Here is a 24,468-nt window from a genome sequence, read left to right as displayed (position 1 = left end):
AAGCAGGCAAGGAGTCCACACTTGATGGAATCCCAATTCCACGGTTATTCAAGGAACAAGTTACTAAATGACCTTAGGTGCCACTCCTTGCCTTGTTCCCAGGGTGGGACACCGTCATGGGCTCCCACTGATAACCTGAAACTGGGCTGCTGGCTATATTGTCCCAGCACCTTCTATGCGGACTTTACCTAGCAGCAGGAAGCTCCCTGATTCTGTGGAGTTCCCAACCTGCAGCATTACTTGGAAACAGACTGTTCTGTTTATTACTTAGAAAGTTAAGCAATTGATCCAGTAACGCTTTTCTTTTTAATTTACCACTTCTCATAACTATGATGTATAAAAAGGATATAAGAAAAATTGTAGGAATATTAAATATTACCTCCCAGAACTCAAGTCATGTGGAACTAAAGGACCTTCCTTTAGATAGCTATGACCGATGAAGAAGAAATTTCATTGTTATTCCATTAGGATAGTAGCCAAATATAGATAAGAAGAACAGTTTAATGCTGTTAAATACATGATCAGTCTAGAGTGCTTAAAATTAAGCTCAACAGCTCTGACATTCTGGAAGAAAAAAGAGGAACAAATCCCTTAGGTCCCAATGAAACACTGCAAACAGATACAATACAGATACAGTGTGCTTTGCATAATACAGTCTGTCTCCTGACGAGCCCTTGCTGCCTGGCAATATCAAAATTCCACAGAACATGAAGTATTTTTATGTGGATCCCTTAGTCACGATTTCCTTTCTGATCACAATGCACAGTCTTTGCCGCTGCCTGGGGGAACACTGTGAGACAACTGCTACAGGTATTTGAGGAAACCTCATCTTTTAATTTCAGTTCATTCACAACACAGGCATTCATTACACAAGGGGTATTTCAGGATTATTGGTTCTTCATGAGTGAACAAATGATTTTCCCTTCCCCCCCCCCAATTTTAATTAGAATATTTTTCACCAAAAAGAAAGCTATACCCAGAATGCAACAAAAGACCCGAGAAAAATAGTCAAGTAAGTGGAACGTGAGGAGCCAACAGGGACACCCCAAAGTGCTTATACTAAAGGTTGGGAGTTTTTTCATTAAAAAGGTCTTATTCTTAGCCAGTTTACTCTTATATCTTCCACACTCCCAGAACCCTGGAAACGGAAGTTAGAAAACAGGGCAGAAGCCGCGGGAAAGACACAAAGCAGCCCAAGGGCAGACACTGGTAACAGTCACTAGACAATACAAAGAGTTTTGACAAAAAAAAAAAAAAAAAGATTTAAAAAAAAACAGATGATGAAATGCAAGAGGCATCTCAACCTGGGTACTTTTAGTTCGGATAAACAGATCCACTCTCTTCAACAAGCAAGTGGTGGTAATTCTTCATCACAGGCCAAATCAACTCATGCAACTGATGCATTTTAAAGTATAACAATAAAAAGGGTTAAATTTTTTTAACAATTTGAGCATCCAGTGACTTTTAAACAGTCAGTTATCTAGATAATCACTCCTCTGAAGATTGTTAGAGACTTTCAAATGACTGAGGCATACTTAAAGAGAAAGGAAGAAGGAACGTTATGTAGTTTAAGGCATTTTCAAGAGGGTGAGGGGAGACTCACTTAAATGATATTTATCAAACCCCCTCCCTATCCTTTCTCCATCTTCTTTCTACCAGCAAACCCTGAAAATATATGCCTACCAAAGAATGCACGAATATTTACATTATTTTTACTAGCTGGAATATATTTTTCTACTATAATATATAGTTCCATCTTACCTTCTTGTATATTGTTGGTCCATCCACATTTGTGCTCAGAATGACCACTACTTTCTAATCATCAGAAAAGTGACTTCAATTCCAGATACTACAGTGTGGCTTGTTGAAAGTCAAACCCAAAACACTGACTAGGAGTGTCTCTCATTGAACAAAGAAATCCTATTCTGTTTCCAAAGGGGATAAAAAGACGAGCCTAACCCTGGTAACCTTAACACAAAAGGAAGCTAAAAAGGCAGGGACTCGATAAGAACAAAGGATTGTTCTTTCTGATGACATCAATATGTATTAAACACAATGTGTTACACATCCTTCTATCAATATCTGAGATGATAAATTTGCAAATTAATACTACATTGGCCATAACTGCATAAAATTACCATAGCACCCTCTTTAGAAGAGATTTTGATTTATATAACAGTAGTAACTTTTATGTGTTTAATGTTTCTGAAATTAATGGAGGAGATGAGCCGCTGTGAGCAAGCAGAATACAACGTACAAGATATAATTACACTGGTGACCTCCTGCCCTAGAAGGTCACTGCATCACAGCCAAAGGAAATCGGGAACCAACAGCATCTACCTCCCAGTCACTGCCTGGAACGAAGGGCAAGTGTGGGTGTATGTCATAAACTAGCAGGTGCTTGACCTCATAAAAAAGTCAATTATCAAAATGCTACACGGAGAATGTCACAAATAAGAAATACGTAAAATTGGATTATGCAAAATATCTTCACTTCAAAATAAATCTGAGACAACTTACACCATTTTATTTTCATCCGAATTATAATACGACAGCACAAAACAGCATTAATCCTTCCTTATTAAGAATAATCAATAGCATTTTTAAGCGTCCTATAACATAAAAGTGATTGCAAATACATGCTAAAGAGTGATAACTCAGAAAATATTTACAACAGTTAAGTCGCCTTACAAGATTGTACACACTATTTACCATTCCAGTCCTGTTACTTTCAGAGTAAGAAGCACTTAGCCTCACATTTTCCATCAGAAGTTAGGCATTAGAAGCATGCACACTGACTGTATCTGTAAGGGACAGAATGTTTCCTAACAGGTTCAAAGACAGAGCTAGATTACCTGAAACAGCATTCTTACATCACTCCATGAGGACTTGGTTTGGGAGCAGATCTGTGAATTGGCTTTTCAGTTCAGGTCCACTATGGCTGCTTTTCCTCCCCAGTGATCTGGCCTACTGCCAGAATCCCCAGGTGACATAAATTAAGGTTAATTCTGAGGTGGTGACAATAAGAATAAAACTAGAGAATCCGGCACAGGAAAGGAAGGGGCCAGTTGGCCAAGATTCCCCACCTGTGTTACACGCTGTGCTGGGTGCTGCCCGAGGCTTCTCCTTCCTGTGCTCTCAACAGCCCTAAGAAAAGCAACTGGCTTCTGGCCCACTGCTCTCCTTATGTTCTCAAACAACCCTACAAAAGGCTTTTATCGCATAATGCGTCTAAAATTCGAGAAGACCCCAGTCAATATGACCAGCTGACTTGTCATCTTACCCCCAGCTCGGTCACTTACTGGACTGTGAAGTCAGAGAAAGTTGCTGGCCGCTTTCAACTCCAGCCTCCTCACCTCTAAGACGAATGGCTCTCACAGTCCACCAGCCCAGTATGTCTTCTGAGTTTCAAATAACTAACCAGGGGACTCTTAGATCAAACCCAGTTATAAGTTAGGAGCTGCCAATATTGCTTAGGCAATTATTGCATATGTTTAAGTGCTCAGGATGATTAAATTGTATGAAAATATCTGATGAGTGGTGTGTTTACCAGACAGATGGCTTAATATTTTACCTACTTTAGTGATTAAGAAGATTCCTATGCTAGAATAAGTTTTAAGTTTCTAAAAGATTGCTTCATGCTGCAACTTGCTACAATAATCATCTCCTCAAATATTAATGACAATGGCAGAAGCGACTTCACTCCGAGCATGTTGATGGCAGGTGTGGGCTGTCAACCAGCTGGCTCCGTAACCTTTTGATCCCTTCGGACAGCAAATCTGTTCAACAGCCCCCTGTGGTCACTCCTCATTTGCTGTGTGCCTTCTCCTTTCACACATTCAGAATCCCTACTCCTTCAGCTTGACATCCTTTTATTAAAAAAAAGCTCCCAGTAAAGCAAATTAAAACTAATTTTACACTCAGTTGAGATAAAAGTTTCCAAATAAATTAATATATTATAGCAAAAGCTGCTGGCGGGAGATGTTTCAGTTATATGTAGAATGCTTGTTTGCTTCTTCTTTTGCTAAAAAATACAGCTGTAGCAAGTGAGAAGATTAAAATTTTAAGTAAGCCAGCACTCAGTTAATGTATAAAGTACTCCAGGATACTATAACTAAATACCAAGGACTTTAATTTACATTAATGGAAAAGTTTAAATTTGACCAAGAACAATCTAGTTTATGCTTATTTAAACAATGATAAGAATCATTCAGAGATATTTTTACAGTTATTTTTCTGCTCCATTTTGTTATTGTTGTTAAATTTAATATGGCTAAAAATGGCAGTCTAAAAGCAAGATTAGTTAAGCCAAATATATCTACTCATTCCTCCACCCCTGCCCATCCCCCACTACATTTAAAATCAAAGGATGCTGGAGGAGCAAGATAGAATAAACTGTGGTTAAAATAATGAGTTTTGTAGTCTGACAATCACTTGGTAACTGAGGGACCCTGAGAAAGTGCTTTAATCTCTTTTGGCCTCAATGAACCCATTTAGGGGGAAAGAAGGGGTGGTGATGACAACTTAACAGGGTTACTGCGACAGTTTCGTGAGACAATACACACCAGGTACTCAGCTGAAGCCTGGCAGAGAAAGTGGTCATCAATGGCAGGTATTTTCATTGTTTTACTTGTACTGTATGCTCTCTGGACCCTCTAACAGACATCTCGCTTAGCAACATACACACGTTTATCACTGCTTCGGGGAGTAATCTGTGACCATACAAAGCCTTTACAGTGTACCTGACGCATTCTCTTCTTTCCGAGAAAAAAATAAAATGGCATCCACCACCATTCCTAATGGCACCTCTCTTCCCAAACTGCCAAGAATACAACACTGCACTAACTTTTGGTGGCGGTCTTAGACTGTTACATGCAATCTGTAATCAACGCTTAGAATGATCCCCTGTTCTATCCCTTCTCCATTTAGGCCTGGGTCCCCTGTTCCCTTCTGTACGGGCCTCCCAGCCACTCACTCTACCTTACCCCGTCCTCCCACTCTACACAGTCCATTCTGAATGCAGATGTCTTTAAAATGGTTTTCAAAATAGTGTTCTCCTTTTAAAAGAATCTCTAGTGATTTGCTATCAATTTGCAATTGAAGTTGCACCTTCAGTCTACTCTATCGTACTATATTCATCGTTTTTCCCAGGTTGCAGGTTTGATCCCTGTCCCTGGTCCAGGTCATGTGGGAGGCAACCATAAATCAATGTCTCTCTCTTACATTGGTATTTCTCTCTCTCTCTCGCTCTCGCTCTCTTTCCCTCCCTCCTTTCCACTCTATCTAAAAATCAATGGATTAACAACCACAACAAAAAAGTCAACAATTTTTCCCAAGGCCTTTGCTAATTTTCTTTTTTTCAGTAGTACACTGGTCTAACTCTACCAGATCTTTATTTCTGAAGGATTCACAATTTCAGCTTCAACTTGGGAAGCATCTGCCTTGTGTTTGCACTTGCCTATCACCCCATCCGGATCTAACGAGTAGGCACCCATGAGCACAATAATGCAATGGGCAGAGACAGAGGCTAGTCTTAAATAGGGTAGAATTTGGGGGAGGGATTAATTTTATTAGGGGTCAGTCCATTAGGAAATATCTTGATATTAATATAACTTCTGCTTTTTCTGTTTGTTTCCTAACCAAACTCCAAACCATGGTGATTTCAGAAAATGAATGAGCAGAATTTGAGGATCCTCCTTTTCACTTGAAGGTAAATGACTCACTGTTATTGACAGGTAGTGGCGAGCATATTCGTGAGTTTTCGTACTTTTCTAAGGAGCATGCAAGGCTTTGTGGAAAAGCATGAGAACTCTTACGTGACACGACGTGGTCCATATACTGAGGTAAATAAGGCGCCCAGGCATCGATGGCTTCCTTCCGGCCCGCCTGCTCAATTCTCCTCAGCTCTGCCAGAAGCAGGGCCTGCGCAGCTTCTCTGACCTACGAAGACCACAGAGCCCAGAGTGAGAAGAGCAGATCAGCCGGCGAGCTGTTCAATAGCTAGAAGTTCAGAATGAGAACATATACTCCACATGTGTGTACCACTAACCAGTGAACGAAGGACGTAAAGTGGAATAAATGGGATGCCTCCAAATCAAAGAGGTTTTAATTACTTCCCTCACTGAAAAATATTTTATCACTAATAGACTGAATTATGTTTGAACATTTCATCAGTTTTGGGTTTCAACTTTCATTTTCCAAAAGCTTTTAAAACATTCTTGCATGTTAATTTTGCACTTTCAATTTTAAAATTTCTATATAAATATTGTTAAAAGTCACTGTTAGAACTATTAAATTTGTTTTCTCTTTTAGCATGAAGAAATTTAACCTTATCTAGTGAATTTTTATAATATATCCCAAATAGGTATTGCTTACACAAACATACATATATAAATCCACACATTCATATATACCTAAGACACGCTTAAACAATTTGTTTTCAACAAATAAGCAAATATATTCCCATGTAATGGCTTGAGTTCCATAAAAGAACACTAGTTTTCAAAATTTTATTATCTGAATTTTTCTTCCCTTTCTTTTATAACAACTTTTATTTTTCAATTTTAGTTTAGTTTTGTTTTATTTTGGCAAAAAAGCCACAGGCTTGGGGTTAAAGAAGCTAGTCAATTGTCAAGTGACGTACCAACCAATTAACTATTTATAATTGAAAAGATAACAGTAGCATCTGGAAAAACTTTGACTAAAAATTATTTTTAATTTTATTGACTTTTGAAGTGAATTCAAATATTGTTCAATGCAAAACCACGAAAATTCCAGGATGCTGCAATTCCACTTGGAATTGAGGGAAGGAAGACAGGGAAAGGAGCAACTACATTCATTATATTTGGTAAGCTAAAAATCCTGAATGATACAAACTGCTACAGCTATATAGGGCCAATGCTATAATACGGAAAATCTCTATAAAACTGTCCAAGTCCCTGGTGATATTTTATGCCAAGCAATATCTAGTACAGTGTAGTCCATTCACACAAAATAATAGTTTCATTTATTGAGCTCCTACAACGTGTGAGACTCTGCATTGTTTTACTTGCATTACCACATTTGACCCTGACACCAATCCCATGAGGAATATATTATTATCCCTACTTTACAAATGAGGTTCAGATAGGTTAAGTAAATTGCCCAGGGTCACAAAGTTAATAATTGGCAGAACTGATATTTAAATCAAGGTCTCTTTTATTCTAGACATTCTTTTATTGTAATACAGTACCTTTCATTTGGACTATGGCTATCCTCTTAGAATTTGAGTGGTGATACTGTACCTGAGCATGTGATTTGCGGGGAGGTAGGTATATGCATGTGTGTGTGAATGGGTGTGTACAACCTGTATAGAAACCAATACTTAAGAAACAGTTCCATACAGTATATGAAACTTTTTACCAAATACTCACTGGCTAAAAATAAGTAAACAAATATATAAGCAGAAACATTACTATTTAGTTCATAAACTGAAAAAAAAAGTCATGAATCCATATTTTCTATCACATAATAAAAGATAAGAAATTAGACAAACATTAACCATTTTTGTTTCAAACGTACACTTGCCCATCGCCTGTTTATGTCTTTGTTTCCTGTCCACATCACCCAGACCTCACCTCCAAGCACCGATCTTGCCACCTCCGAGCGAGCATCTCCAGAAGTGGAGGCCTGAATTTGTCCAATCCCAGCAGGTCTGGGAGCATAACGCAATGCATAGCAGCCAGCTGACTCCATCCTATTAAAAGGTAATGCATTAAAAATACTTTAAATATTTTGGCATTCCCTAATTCAAAGATTTTTCTTTATGTAAGTATTCCAGAAACATAAAATAGGCAGATCTGCTAAATTGCTATAAATTGTTTCAATTTATTACTAGATTTTTTTTTTTGTACAGAATTTTCTTATTAAATGAAGTTCATCTCTTAATCGTGTACCTGGTACTTATAAGAACTCTCAAAGTCTTAAAACAAATAAAAATAAATTTCTGTATGAAGTATATAAGTTCTACACGGAAAACAGATTTCTACACAGTCCCTCTAAAATAGAACATACATGCAGGGATGGAAAAGCACAGAAGGAAACAGCTACCACTGCCACAGACATGAAACCACTTTCCGTTAAAAGGACACTCACACAGGTACCCAAAGACCTGTTCATATCCATCCCAAGGCCTGGCCATCTCTCTATTACCATCATGTCAGTCAACAGAGATGTCCCCTTCTCTTTCCTAGGGTCTTTAATTAAGGGACTTATTGATCCCTTTTCTTAGAAAGTGAATCAGATATTTAATCACAGAGATGAAGTAAGTAACGTATGCTAATTTTTAGAGAAAAATGAATTCAGACTTTCCACAAAATACTAAGTTTGCCATCCAAAATTTACAAAGTCTTAAGCATCATTAACTCTATGGAATAAAAGTGATTTTTTTCCAAAATTCTAACCTACAATATAGAACCTGATTACATGAAGAAGATAAATACTATAAACTATCACAATATAAAAAAGTACTAGTATCTAGACATTCTCAAATCATGAAAAAGCCTATTTTAATGATGTGTGAAAAATATATACACAATAAATGCCTCATTCTTGCCAAATGATATATAAAGCTACTATGAACCCATAATAACTACCATTACCTCCTGGGGTAACATTTAAAGACAAATAATCAAGAATAAATGCAAAAAAAACTTGTCTACTACCATATTAAAAGGTGAGGTATCTGTGATCATAGAATTTCAGCAAATCGATGTTTTAAAATAATCTAAACTGTAGTCTTCTGAAACAGTAACAAAAACCCTACCTCAAAATGATTACTGGGCTTGTTAAAAAAGAGAATGTGTCAGTGAGGACAAGCCACCCAGATAAAGATTCATCCTGTCAGTAAGAGATTCTCTTCAACTGAGAATATACAAGTACATAACTAAGAAGATGAGAATGCACTTTTTAGATTATAATTTACGTTCAACAGAGGGATATGTGTCTATATATAAATATATATAAGTATAAATTACTACCTAGTAATTTCTTAAAGTGTTTTAATGTCTCATAAAAGTATGAAGTATATATATATGAGCTAAATTTTAATATGATGATTCTCACCATTCTCTAAAGTCAATAGCTTATTTTTTAATTAAAATATTACTATCTTTCACAATAGCCGAACAAAGATGACCCAAAGTATTTTTGCTGAAATCCACCCTTACAGACTAACCTCAGCACAGGTCTAGGGCAGGGGAACTGAAGGAAAAGTGCGTGCTGTCTGCCAGCGGCCATGTTTCTGTTTTTCAGAGGAGTGGTACTTAGGACATAGGCTCTGCACTTTATGTACCTTTCTTTCTATTTGAATGGACTGGAAATATTGCTTTGTAGTGAAGTCAGAATCAATCTGGGTTAGATTTGAGACTTTATAAATTTCCTCCTTTTTATATTATACAAACTGGTGAAGATTGAGCCCACATTGAAGAGAGTAGGTATAACCCACCAGAGCCCACAAGTTCCCTTAAGCTTCTGGGCAGTATAAATAATCCTGGTGGGGTGTAAAGGTTTGTGGATTCCACTCACATTTTCAGAAGTCCTAAAAGACTTCCCACTACTGTAACTCCACAGGGATAATATGGTAGCCTAATTACATCTTAAAAATGAAAATGACCGATTTTTGTCTGGGCCAGAAAGAGAAAAAGTAGGACAAAATAGGTGTCTTCCTATCAGTCTAGAATCACTGGTGCCGATCATCATTTTGAAGACTTTTCATATGGTGTATAAAGAGAGCCCCTTGAGTCTCTCACAGGGGAATGATACCCCTAAATTAAATCGATAACTCTAACACCAGGAATCACAAGGCAAACGTCACCATGAAAACCAGCACACCTTTCACACCTACTCACATCAAAGATGAGCATCTGTGCACTTCTTTAACAGTGTTCCAGATTACGGAAACACGGTTTACTCCAGCCAGGAGCAACATCACATTTTTATAACTGGCCCTTATCATTGACAGTAGCAAATAAAGTTAGAAAATAGAAACTTTACCATCTTATACATAACAAAGTAGATTAATGTATAAATTATATTAAAAAAGAACATGTCAATTAGAATAAAGCACAGACTGAAGGCAGTTGTTAGAAAGTTGAGGGAGAATACCTTCATTTACTAAGAAACAGGGATGTAAAGCAGGAGTAGAAGTGGGGTCAGAGCCAGAGTGATCAGCATCAGACCGAGCGGAAATGACAGGTGCAGGAACTTGCAGAGGAAAATAGAAATAAAACAGAAAGAATTGAGGTACAGCAGTTTCTGGAAAAAAGCTCAGTATTAGTGAAGAATGAAAAACAAAGCTGGAAAAATATAGTAAATATAGAACTGAAAAATGATGTTTTACTCAGACAGGCATGGTCACTACGGATTACAGAAGAAATATTTTATGAACAGCAATCACAGTGTAATTCAAATTCCTCTTAAAACCAAAATTTATTTAATATTCATTGAATGATGTACCAACTAATACAAAGAGTTCTAAAACAACTAAGGCTACAATGAAGAAAATGTCAATACATTAAAAATCATCAATAGTATAACTCATAAAAAAAAGTATAACTCTATTTTTAAAATGTATCACATAATGAAGACTTTGTGTGGGTCTTCATGACAATTACTTTTTCTAATAATTTTCTAACATTATATATACATTATTTTTAATCTCTCAAACCAGTATCCACTGAGATCATTTCAATTTTCCACACTCATTTGATATATACCACACTTAACTCTTGTTAGAAGAATCCTAACATAACTTCATACTTTGAAATTCAAAAAATATTTTTATGATACAAACGCTTTCTACCCTAAGAGTAATTATTATGAATGTTATAATCTTTATAAAATAGATGCCCCTCCCCCCACCCTGTCAAGCTGAACCCCCACTCCACGGTTCAGCTTAAATTATCATATGAAAAGGCAAAAGGACCGTATGGCACACACATTCTACAACTGGAGGTCAATGTTAAGATTTAGAGGTCACCATTTGACACTTCCTTCCTATGGAGAAATTACCATATGTCATGCACAAGCATCTTCAAATTAATCCCTCTCCTTTCTTCTGTCATTGACCAGCAATAGGTCTGGGCTCCTGCACAGATTAAGCATTGTCTGCTGAGTGATATGTTTGCTTTTCATGCAGTGAAGTTCTTTTGTAACCACAGGCCAGCTGCAGGAAAACAACTTTTCATAATTCCCACACAAATGCATCATAATGTCAACCAGGCACGTGTTCGGGAAACAGCAGAACTAAGCGAAGTACATGAACAGTAACAGAAAAACGAAAATCCAACTCTGTGAAGCCTAAGAAGTCTCTCTTGCATGCAAAGAAGTTTTATCTGGGAAGCGATTTTTTTAGTACAACAGACTTGTTTTGGGTTCTTATGAAATTATAATTATTTTATAATGCTCTGCTTATAAAAGGAATAGAGCTATTCCTAATTGTATATTTTATAACACTGCAAAGAAATCTCCAAAATTTCTATAACTTTTATTTTACACTTTTTAAATCATTTTAAATTATAAATTCAGTTGTTAAAGCCTATAAGTATTCACTTCATTATGCAAAGAGTTGGTAAGCCTTGGTGGCAAGGAGTAAACTGTCAGGTTTTAGCTTTCATGGTACCAAAGTTGTTTAAAAAGTTCCTCTGGTGGTTTTCAACAGTTGGAACATTTCTGTAATTTTACTTTCTTAAAAATGGAGACATTATTATTATCCCAGAAGAAATTACTAACTCTATCTAATCTTACCCTTAATTCTAAAAGGACAATAGAATGAGAGGGTGAGAAAATTCATTGTAAGCAAATAAAAGTTTAGGGCTAAAGGATCATTACCTTACCTAGGTCAAATTAAGTAGTGGGATCAAACTAGAATGTTTTCTCTAAATCTCAAGTCTAACGGAAACTAGCAATATTACTGACAAAGTTGCTAGAATAATATGCTTTAATGAAACAATGTTCAACATAAGTAACTCTATTTTTAATGAGAGACATAAACAGATTCTGATTCTGGGTATTATATTTTTGAAGTCCTGTTTAAATGATATCACATAGAGAAAAAGCTATTTACGCTTTAATCAATTCCATGGGCACTAAAAATCAAGAAAAAAACTATAACAGAAATCAAGGAGTCAGATTTATTGTGCTTGAAAAATCTCTACATCACCACCAAAACATATTCAGTCTATGCCACAACTGAAACTACAGAATCTAGAACTACTTTCATAATTGGAGAATATTAAAAAGCTGCTAAAGCTTTTATTTTTCTTTTTAATTTTTTTCTTTATTTATTTTTAGAAAGAGAGGAAGGGAGAGGGAGAAAGAGAGAGAGAAACATCAATGAGAGAGAACATCGATCAGCCACCTCCTGCATGCCCCGACTGGGGATCAGGCCCACAACCAAGGCATGTGCCCTGACCAGAAATCAAACTGGCGACCTCTTGGTGTATGGGAAAATGCTCAACCACTGAGCCACACTGGCTGGGCAAAAGCTGCTAAAACTTTTAAAACCACAGCTTTTAAAATACTTTCCACATACAGAAAAATCAGCAAAAAAATAAGGGAAAAGTACCACTTCTAAAGTAAAAAGCTCGAGAGTCATTTGGCCGGTGTGGCTCAGTGGTTGAGGGTCAACCCATGCACCAAGAGGTCACCAGTTCGACTCCCAGTCAGGGCACATGCCCAGGCTGTGGGCCTGATCCCCAGTGGGGAGCATGCAGGAGGCGGCCAATCGATGTTCTCTCTCATCGATGTTTCTATCTCTCTCTCCCTCTCCCTTCCTCTCTCTCTAAAATCAATACAGAAAAAAAAAATTTAAAAATAAAACTCGAGAGTCAATGACAAACAAGACAGCTGAACAAGCTGTGTGTAGAACTGAACACGAGAGAATGACACCATAACACATAAGCAAGCATTGATTTCTTTTTTTTTTTTTTTATTCTCACCCAAGGACATTTTTCCACTTTTTGTTCAGATAGAGTGGGAGGAAGAGAGAGGAAGAGAGAGAGAGAAACATCGATGTGAAGGGACACATCGAGTGGCTGTCACCCATATAACCAACCAGGGCCGGGGACAAACTGCAACCGAGGTACATGCCCTTAGCGGCAACCGAACCCGGGTCTCTCTGGACCGCAGGCCGACGCTCTAACTGCAGAGGCAAACCCGCCAGGGCGAGCATTTGATCTCTGGAAACAGAGGAGCGGCCGTGTCACCGTGCACGTGCTCCTCCTGTAAGGACCAGCGGAACGCCAGGGAAACCGGTGCCCGCGGCTCCCCACGTGCCGAACGAACACAGCCTCTATCACTTTGTTCCGGGAAAGTCCCCACGTGCAGAACGAACACAGCCTCTATCACTTTGTTCCGGGAAAGTCCACACGTGCAGAACGAACACAGCCTCTATCACTTTGTTCCGGGAAAGTCCCCACGTGCAGAACGAACACAGCCTCTATCACTTTATTCCGGGAAAGTCCACACGTGCAGAACGAACACAGCCTCTATCACTTTGTTCCGGGAAAGTCCACACGTGCAGAACGAACACAGCCTCTATCACTTTATTCCGGGAAAGTCCCCACGTGCAGAACGAACACAGCCTCTATCACTTTGTTCCGGGAAAGTCCACACGTGCAGAACGAACACAGCCTCTATCACTTTGTTCCGGGAAAGTCCCCACGTGCCGAACGAACACAGCCTCTACCACTTTGTTCCGGGAAAGTCCACACGTGCAGAACGAACACAGCCTCTATCACTTTGTTCCGGGAAAGTCCCCACGTGCCGAACGAACACAGCCTCTATCACTTTGTTCCGGGAAAGTCCACACGTGCAGAACGAACACAGCCTCTATCACTTTGTTCCGGGAAAGTCCACACGTGCAGAACGAACACAGCCTCTATCACTTTGTTCCGGGAAAGTCCACACGTGCAGAACGAACACAGCCTCTATCACTTTATTCCGGGAAAGTCCCCACGTGCAGAACGAACACAGCCTCTATCACTTTGTTCCGGGAAAGTCCACACGTGCAGAACGAACACAGCCTCTATCACTTTGTTCCGGGAAAGTCCCCACGTGCAGAACGAACACAGCCTCTATCACTTTGTTCCGGGAAAGTCCCCACGTGCAGAACGAACACAGCCTCTATCACTTTGTTCCGGGAAAGTCCCCACGTGCAGAACGAACACAGCCTCTATCACTTTGTTCTGGGAAAGTCCACACGTGCCAGAACGAACACAGCCTCTATCACTTTGTTCCGGGAAAGTCCACACGTTCCAGAACGAACACAGCCTCTATCACTTTGTTCCGGGAAAGTCCACACGTGCAGAACGAACACAGCCTCTATCACTTTGTTCCGGGAAAGTCCACACGTTCCAGAACGAACACAGCCTCTATCACTTTGTTCCGGGAAAGTCCACACGTGCCAGAACGAACACAGCCTCTATCACTTTGTTCCGGGAAAGTCCACACGTGCCAGAACGAACACAGCCTCTATCACTTTGTTCCGGGAAAGTCCACACGTGCAGAACGAACACAGCCTCTATCACTTTGTTCCGGGAAAGTCCCCACGTGCCGAACGAACACAGCCTCTATCACTTTGTTCCGGGAAAGTCCACACGTGCAGAACGAACACAGCCTCTATCACTTTGTTCCGGGAAAGTCCCCATGTGCAGAACGAACACAGCCTCTATCACTTTGTTCCGGGAAAGTCCACACGTGCCAGAACGAACACAGCCTCTATCACTTTATTCCGGGAAAGTTCTTCGGTAATTTTGCAGATAAGAGCCTCCTCAACTGCTTACTCTCACACGAAATAAGAAAAGTGAAGATAAACAGCCCTGCGTGACTACATATCTGTGGACACACGTGCCTTGGCTCCCTTCAAGTGGCATATTCCTAAGCACGCGATATCACAATTACCTTGGTTTTCTGTTTTTGGTCTATTTCAGTCTTCATTTGAAATCTGATTCTAAACTCCATTTTCCCTACTGCCATTGTAATATCAAAAATATATATAGGACAGAATGATGGCGTATTTTAGGTAGCCAGTACTCTCAACATAGTGGTCTAAACCTCTTTAGCCTCCTGGTACTGAACACAAACAGCCCTTTTATACATTTTTCAGAAGGAAAAGAAGAAAATCTAGAAAGCACAGAAAACTAAATACAATGCTTAAAGAAATAAGTTTATCAATGCTTAACACAAAAAAAATGAATAAAATTATTTAATGATGAATCACTTGATCGAGACTGTTCCATGGTAATCATGATGCTGCCGGAGGAGAGGATGGAGGAGGGGAAGGAGGAGGAGGGGGAGGAGGAGGAGATGACAGTACACACCAGGTCTGCCATTTGATGCAGAAAGCTTACAGCAACATCTGACTTTCTATTAACTCTCTTTATGCTACACTTTTATGTCTTAGGTACACAGGCATTCTAGCTATCTTTTAAATCAACACAAAGCATTAGGATAAAACATTAATCAAATATTCTAAGGGGGAAAAGGATATTCTTAAAACACTGTAAAAGAACACAAATATCTAAGGGCAATAGGGGAACACAAAGTTCCAGGCAATAGAAAGGATAAAGCAGAATGAATTAACAGCCCAAGATGGTATTCTGACAGACAGATATCAAGGCAAAATATGAAAGTGCTGATAAAATCTGAAAAATACAGCAACACTATATAACAACCTCTAGATCACCAATGTATTACATCAGAATTGGTGAAAGTTCAGATGTAATGACAACTTACCTTGGCCTGTAACTCCAACCACAGAATATCCTTCAGTACTAACATCCAAAATAAATATATGAGCTAAAACCAAAACCCAAGAACCATGGGGAGAGAAAGATAAAAGTATAACATAAACACTAACTTGAATTAAACATATGAAGGCTATTCACTTTTTCTACTTGGAGATTTGATTAACACTTAATAGTGCCAACTATGTGTCCGTTATTGGGCTAAGCACATAAAAACTCACAAAGATTAGACAAAGATACTGCCTTCAGGTACTCAGAGTCTGGTAGGAAAAGCAAATAAATAACCAATTAAAATATCATAAATTGTACTCCTCTGGATCTCCTCTGCTAAACAGAAGCTCCTGGATGGCAGAAATTAATTTTTTCAGCCCTTATAGCCTAAGTACCTAGTTATTGACATATTGACTCTAGAGAATAAAGAGAAGGTATCTACAGATTCATTCATTCAATATTTACTGAGCACCTTCTATGTATCAGCCCCTCTTCCAAGCATTTGTTATAAGTGAAGAAAATGAACAAATGTCCTTGTCCTTTGAGCTTCCAAAGAAGACCAAAGTTATAAGCCATTTTAAAAAAGAAAAAAAAAAAAGTACATAAATTTGAAGAAAATTTTGAGGGGTTCTCAGGTCCATGCATGGACCTGACGTAGGTACTCTAAGGTTTTGCTCTCGGGTGGAAATGTCCGGCCCGTGGGCCGTATGAGGCCCGCGAAATCAATACCAGCTGACATCACACGCCTCTCCTGATTAGCCTGACCAAATACAGCAGGCTAATTTTTAAGTTGGTAATTTTGTATGGTCCACGAATGATGTTATAAATATGCAAATGACCCTTGGCAGAAAAAAAGTTCCCCACCCCTGGGCCTACACCTTACAAAAGAAAGGTGAGAAGCTTTTGGTTAATTATCTTAGTGATTCCTACGATAATTTAACAATGACTATTACTTACTTCTAAGTTTAGACAACCTAAATTGATTCCACTTCTAAAAATTAAAATTGCCGCCCTGGCCAGTTTGGCTCAGCGGTTAGAGCATCAGCCTGCAGTCCAGAGAGACCCTGGTTCGGTTCCCGCTAAGGGCACGTACCTCGGTTGCAGTTTGTCCCCGGCCCTGGTTGGTCGTGCGGGTGGCAGCCACTCGATGTGTCCCTTTCACGTCGATGTTTCTCTCTCTCTCTCTCTCCCTCCTGCTCTGTCTGAACAAAAAATAGAAAAATGTCCTCGGGTGAGGATAAAAAATAAATAAATAAATAAAAATTAAAATTGCAAATAATGCAGCATAACCTTAAATCTTTAAATTGCTTAGATTTGCTTCCACACCTACCACTGAGTAAAGATGCAGATACTAACAAAGATATGGTGATAGTCGAGACAAGTAATAGAGACACAGACCAAAGACTTACACCACGAGATTACTGAACTGATCAAGAGAAGTACATATGTCAGAAAGTAAAAAAGCCTAAAGCTTTGGGCTGAGATAGGGTTATTTGACCAAACACAAAAATTTAGTTGTTTGACATGTCTGATCCCTTTCTCAAGTGAGATGTTTTTTTTAAATGACAAAATCAAGTATCTAATAAATAAAAACTATCTCTACCAAAAAAATACATGACTGTCAGTAAATGTTATTATTGGCAAGCAATGAATTAATAAACCAACTATTAGACAAAATAAACTTGTTGTGAAGAAATTATTTTCCAATAAAATATCCTAATATTGATTATGAGAAAGTATGCTAGCTAGACCATCTTCTTTATTCTCTGATCCAAGTGTCTCTGTAAGTTCCAATCCCCAGCTAAAGTCTTTACTCAGTATAGATTGTATTGTAGCTGAACGAAGTACTAGCCAACATATCAGTGAGTTTATCGAAAAGCAGCATATTCATGTTTGCAGTGCAACTTGAAAAATGGATTGCGAGTCAATGTGCGTGGCAGTGGGATTCAGGGGAAAACCATCAGGAAAGAGGACAATGTTCCCAAGAAAACCAAGGTGGGAGAGGTCAGAATAGCAGATGAGAATACACAATCCTCGAAGTGCTGAACAGAGTCAGAGAACTCAGAGCTTTTGTCCGTATCTCCTACCACATCTTGCCCTAAATTGGTTATTCATGTTCATGTGCATATAAACTACTCAAGAGAATATAAATCAGACTAATTTTCTTACATCCCCAAAAGAGTTGTTTGGAGAAAAAAGTGCTTCACAGAAATTTGTAAGAGAGAATTATGCCGAATTTTCATTTCAATATTCAACTGGAAGTGGGTTTCATGATGCCACCCAAGAGCATTTTACTATGTAACTCAGTACAGAGCGTTGGTCTTCGCTTACTTCAAAGACAGGCATCTGTGCTGTTCCTAATGGAAATTCCTACATCCATTGTTGTAAGTTAATGCTTTGGAAAGACTCCAATCTCAGTGCCTCCTGCACTGCTTCAAAACTCCAAGCTCTCTGAAAGGAGCAACAATATGCATTTCAACTGTAAAATCCTCAGCCCTGACCAGGTAAACAAGGTCAATACCACATGTGGTCAAGTACATAGTGCATCATGACAAAGTCACAAACTATACAAATTATACTTGCATCTGCTATAATTACAGAGGGAGAAAGTATAATCCAAGAAGAAACATCAACTGTAAAGAATGATAATGAAGTCCTGGCTGGTTTGGCTCAGCGGTTAGAGCATCGGCCTGTGGTCCAGAGAGACCCGGGTTCGGTTCCCACTAAGGGCGCGTACCTCGGTTGCAGTTTGTCCCCGGCCCTGGTCGGTTGTGCGGGTGGCAGCCACTCGATGTGTTCCTTTCACATCGATGTTTCTCTCTCTCTCTGTTCCTCTCTCTCCCTCCCACTCTACCTGAACAAAAAATGGAAAAATGTCCTCGGGTGAGGATAAAAAAAAAATAATAATTTTTACTTTATAAGGTAAGAGTATATTCAGAACACTGAAATGTGAAAAGAGAAGAACAACTACTTCTGGCCAGGATAGAGGAACACAGATTTACAATCCCGTCTAAAACAAAAAAAAATAAGAGAGAGAGAGAGAGAGAGAGAGAGAACGAGAACAATGGTTCTAAGCCACAGGACATCATGATGAACTGAGAGTCAGGAAGACAAAGTGAGCCTTGTGACTGTCTCAGCTTACTGCCTTGGGAGTTTCTAGGACAAGACGGAAGAAGGAAGGAAGGAAGGAAGGAAGGAAGGAAGGAAGGAAGGAAGGAAGGAAGGGAGGGAGGGAGGGAGGGAGGGAGGGAGGGAGGGAGGGAGGGAGGGAGGGGAGGGGAGGGGAGGGGAGGGGAGGGGAGGGGAGGGGAGGGGAGGGGAGGGGAGGGGAGGGGAGGGGAGGGGAGGGGAACTGAGGAAGAGCCCAGCAATTTCCCTGAGTTGGGAAGACAGAGCTGAGAGTCTCAGGAAACTAGGGCAGCTAGAATTCACAGCAAAGAGAGGAGAGAGCTATGAAGATCCCGGTTCTTCAGCGGCCCCGCTCAGATATTCAGCACAGTACTGATCAGTACTTGTGTGTTAGGAAACGACTAGAGGCTGGGAGAGAACCTACCAAAGGGCCAGAAATAGTACCTCTCCTACCAGCCTGACTGGGAAATTCATGATCCATGGAGTACTGGATAAAGTACTCAAGGAGGCTTGTCTTAGCAATGGGAAGTACTTAGCTTTAGACACAGAGCGCTGCTCCAAACCAACCAACAAATCATAAAAGCAACACACATTTTCTGTCTTTTTCACTTTAGCCATTTTGATGGATGTATATTCATCTCTCACTTAGAAAAACATGTTAACATTATCTGCTAAAGCTGAAGATAAATATATGCAGAAATTCCACTTTGAGTTACATACACAACAGAAATGCTTATAATGTACACTAAGATTCAAATACAAGAATGTTCATAGCAGAATTATTTATGAAAACCAAACACTGGAAATAATGCAAATGTCTATTGACAGGATGAATGGATGAATAAACTGTAGTCTATTCATTCAAGAGAACACTATACAGCAATAAAAATGAACAATGAAAATGAACAAGCCACAGTCCAATGCAACAATATTGATAAATCTCACAAAAGAAGCCAAACACAAAAGAATACATCCTTCATGACTGACTGAATTCAAATAAAATTCAAAATGTGCGCAAAACTAGTGTACAGGGACTTAAACTTAGGGGGTGCAAACTACAAAGGAAAGATGGAAAGCATTTCCTGGAAGTCAAGACAGTGCCTTTGGAGGGAAGGTGGGTGGGAGGGAACCTGCAGGAGGCACTGGCAACGTGGTTTCTTGACCAAGGACGCCTTACAAAGATGTTTAGCTTGTAAAAATCACTGGGCTACAGACCTGTTTTGTGCACTTTTCTGTATGTATATCATAGATAGCATACAAGTATAAAAAGTTATATAACCAAACTATTAACTTTTATATAACTTCACATAAACTATAACGTAACTACATAAGCGTAATGCGAGGGCAGATAAACACGGGAGGAAGCCAACCGCGTGGAGTGGGAATGAGGTGGGGGTGGTGTAGAGACTGCCAGAGCTCACCTTCCATGAGAAGCCAACAGACAGTGCCCCAAACTGAAAACCAAGCCTCCACTTAAGGATATTAAAATGCATACCAAATCATCAGCTGAGAGAAAAGTACCTTCCTAGGAAAGGGGAAAACTATAGCTAGGAAGTTGGAGGCCTATTGTTTACCTAGCAAATCTTGTAGAACTACTCATTGGCTCTTACAGCCTAAAGAGGTTTAAAACTATATAACTTTAAATATTAAAAAAAAAAAAACACCCTGAACACACTAAAATGTCAACATTGACCAGCAGAACCTTCATCCTCCAGTCTCTTGCTTACTTCTCTCCTACCACTTGTTGTGAGTCATACTCCAGGCCACTAGGAAAGCTCTCTGGGTGGAAGTGACCCTTCCCCACCCCCAACTCCCTGGTGAGCTCATCTGTCTGCCTTAAAATGAGTATAAAAGATAATGAAGAGAAACTCAACCTTTCTTCTTCTATCCCCTAATGAAAAACAAAGCTACAGACAAAAGTTAAGATCTAATGATTTAAATGAAAAGAAAGGATTTTCATTTGTGGATTACAATGTACGAACTAAAGGCAAATAGCAGAAAAATAGCTGGAGTATGGAAATATGAATTTAAACATTTCAAAATGTAGTTAAACAATAGGTATAACTTTTAAACTCAAGGCACACACAATTAAGGCATGAGTGTGTCAAGTTAAGGTGCCCTAATGCATAAAAATTAGGCCAAAGGCAGTACAATAAAATTATGTGAAATATGCTCATTTATCAATTTCTAAATAAATCTGATTTATTTTTAACTGACATCTTAATTATCTATATTTACATCTGGAATATAACAACTTTTCTCCCTTTTAACAATCTGAGACAAACCAAATGTTATGATTATACATTAGCTGCGCCTCCTCAGTTTCTAGAGCTGAAATGTCATGTCAATTACTTAACGAGATTTAATTTTACCTTGTTTAATTTGTCCTTGCACAATATTTCTGGACGTTGGTGGGGAACCCCGTGCCTTAGAAAGGTCTGGGGTGCTTGGTCTAGGTGGCCTTTAAAAAGAAGAAAATACATGTATATATGTATTCATGTTTTCATATTTCCAGAACCATTTAAAATATTATACTTTCTAATTCCAAATGAATTATAAAACAAACACATACAGACACTTTCAATTTACTGTTCCAAGAAGATGGGGATTTTATGTTTGTTTTGTACTTATTAATATTTTTTATTTCAAATTTTAATATAGTATATTAAGTATTTAGCAAATAGCAGTAAGAATTTAACATCTACAATTTATGCTTTATTCTTATTTAAGAAATATTTATGAACAATTTAACATACCATCAGTGACAGATAAATATCATAATTAGTACTTCATTGTTCAATATTAGCATGCTGAGGTTACGACCCATCCCATATCATTGGTCTAAAATGGAGAATTCATGGAACAATACATTGAGTTTAAAAGAATCCAGCCCTAAAATCTGAAAAAAGTAATAAGGCATTAAGAAATCTTGGACACTAGAGGTCAACTGTCTCATTTTGAATTCTGGCTCTCTCCTACTACTTGTGTGACCTTGGATAAGTTCCTTAACCCCTCTGTGTCTGTTTTCTTATCTGTAATAAAATATAATAAAAGTACCTACCTTATGGAGTTAAGAGCCTTATGGAGACAGTATCTGTAAAGTGCTTACAACAGAGCCAGACACCAGGTAAGTGCTACTCAAGTATTGTTAGATTTAAAAAAATGTTAATATGGTCAACTTGCACTAAAGTATAATAAAACCACAGTTTAAAAAGTAGCCTTCAAAAAAAAAAAAAGTTGCCTTCCTGACTTTTGGAGAACAGAAAATAGTGATTCAGTTTACGTCTTCTGGAAATATTAAAATAGTACTCTCCTGCACCTAAAAAAGTGTTCTTTTCCGATTGAAAATTTCTGACTATACTTTTCACAATATTCTAAAAACAATCACTCAACACATATTACTCATTACTTATGGGTCACAATGAAGAGCAGCATTTAATCAAATATACATTTTGAATTAAATGTTGGTGCAAATTTTAAGTAGACACAATTCTAAGATTATATTTGCTGAAATGCTAGTCTATAAGTCATTTATTAAAGCTAAATTATAACCTACTCCATCATTTCAAATTTTTGAAAAATAGCTAGTTAGTATGTCTGAGTATAGATAAACCTGTATACTCTTATCATGTTTTACATTATGTTTTAAAATTTAAAGGGGAACACTGAGATGACACAAAAATGCTAAAGTGGATAGAACCAACAACAAAAAAAGGTAATAAACAGTGACAAAAATTAAAAAAATTAATAACAGGTTTCTTTTCTTTTGAAATGTAAGAATGAAAGAAATCAAGCCATCATGGTCACACCTGGTAGGGCCCTTCTTCATGTGGTCACCAATAAAAGTTGCATTGGTCATACTCATTAAGGTATTTGCCAAAGAAATGACGGACAGGAGATGCTGGGTGGTGACGGCTCGAGACACTCCGTAAGTGCCCTTTCCTACTCCCTCAGTGGCTGGAAGCTTCCTTTCTTCTTCCGCTTTCCCGTGCGTCAGTTTACCAGCCGTCCGATTGTAACCTGGAAGCATTAGGGACATGTGACCTCCTCGTGATAAGAGACCAAACGATACTGGGCAGTGGGGTTTCAGCATTCCAAGGCGATCAAGACAGACTTCATCCAGAACTTCGTTCAAACCCCAGGCATGAAGGCAGGACATGAACAACTTTGCAGTGTCCATAGTTAAATTATATTCTAATAGGGTCAGGGGCTTAGATTTGCTGGCCCGATATTCAGGATCGCTTTCTTCCCTCCTCTGCCTCATTGTCTCCTCGTCCTCCTCTTCATCGTCAAGGAGATGCTCCTTTATGTTCTCTTTGATGGTGTCTTTCACCTGCTGGAAGAGAACCGCGGCCCGCTTCCCCGTCAGAAAAGAGCCGCCTTTGTCTGACTTGCCGGGCCCCTTCTGCAAGCTCTCCGGGGAGATGAGCGCAGTGTTCGGCCTCGAGGCTTCTTCGGTCAGGAGCTGGATGATCAGCGCCTCCACGTCGAAGAAGAGCACGTGTACGTCTGGGTCTGTCAGGTTTGTCTTTATTGCTTGAACCATCAGGGAGTTATGTGAATATTTAGGTAAATTTCCCTGCAATAAATATTTTTAAAAGATGGTTATAATTTTATAATGTTCTTTGTTCATTCTGCCAAGTACTCTGATAGGCTTAGGGTTACACAAGATGAGTAAGACATAGTAAACCATACAGTACACAGAAATGTCAATAACATAAATTAACTAATTATGTTAATATAGCCAAGACACGAATTCATGATGTACAGTGGATATACAATGTTATGGGGGCAAGTTTCATTGTGGACCAACTTCCACTGGGAGAACTGGGGTCTTGATGGAAGAGAAGGACTGGAGCAGAGCAGAGTATTTTGGGCAAAGGAGTAAGTAGAAGAGTTAATGAGTTCATTCATTAATGAACAAGAGTCAAAGGAATGTGAACATTTAATAAACTGTCTTTTTAAGTACCTGCATCTTTAAAGTAACTCACTAACTTCGCCAAGCAGCAGCAAGTAAAGGATATAGACGTATACAATCAGAACTTTATGCTGAAATAATTATAAAATCGTCGATTCATTTTTAAGAAAGAAGGAAATAAAAGCTTATTACTGAAGGCGGGAGTCCTTTTACTCGCAGAACAGACTGAAATGTGTTTCCATAACTCGACTCTAAGTCCCGCCTCGGGAATGAACTACTGCCCCGTCGGAGCGAATGATGCCTTTTTCACGGCCTCTCCTGCTTTGGAGTTGCTGCACCATCAAATTCCTTTCTTCCACTTCACCTTCCATCTCTCTGCTCACAGATTCCTTTCCCTCAACAGAGAACATGTTCAAGTCCACTTAGATTCTGTAAAACAGTGTTACCCTTGGACCAAGCCCCTCTTCTATGTATTTCTCTCCTCTGTCTACTGCCCCTTTTAGCCAAATTTATTAGGGGGGAGGGACTGAGCAAGAAAGAGAGAGAGCTCAAGGACATGGACAGCAGGGGTGATGGGGGGGGGGTGGAAGAGGGTTTAGAGGGAACAAATGGTGGTGAAAAATTTTTTTTAATCCACTGAAAACT

General features: G+C 38.9%; 1 protein-coding gene across 5 annotated transcripts in view; it reads right to left on the bottom strand.

Moving 5' to 3' along the window:
• The window catches only part of WDR7 (WD repeat domain 7), a 320,067-nt gene that overhangs the window by 208,620 nt on the left and 86,979 nt on the right, over positions 1–24,468 (bottom strand). For all 5 annotated transcript variants that reach the window (XM_036244069.1, XM_036244068.1, XM_036244070.1 and 2 more), the window contains exons 15-18: positions 22,715–23,484; positions 21,278–21,366; positions 7,617–7,735; positions 5,817–5,940 (exon numbers count right to left, since the gene is read on the bottom strand). In XM_036244069.1, the coding sequence (XP_036099962.1) occupies positions 5,817–5,940; positions 7,617–7,735; positions 21,278–21,366; positions 22,715–23,484 (1,102 nt within the window). The remainder of the gene's footprint in view (positions 1–5,816; positions 5,941–7,616; positions 7,736–21,277; positions 21,367–22,714; positions 23,485–24,468) is intronic.

The sequence above is a fragment of the Molossus molossus genome, unplaced genomic scaffold (genome assembly GCF_014108415.1).
Source record: "Molossus molossus isolate mMolMol1 unplaced genomic scaffold, mMolMol1.p scaffold_m16_p_6, whole genome shotgun sequence".
Lineage (NCBI taxonomy): Eukaryota > Metazoa > Chordata > Mammalia > Chiroptera > Molossidae > Molossus > Molossus molossus.
This window is presented reverse-complemented; position numbering and strand designations above follow the sequence as displayed.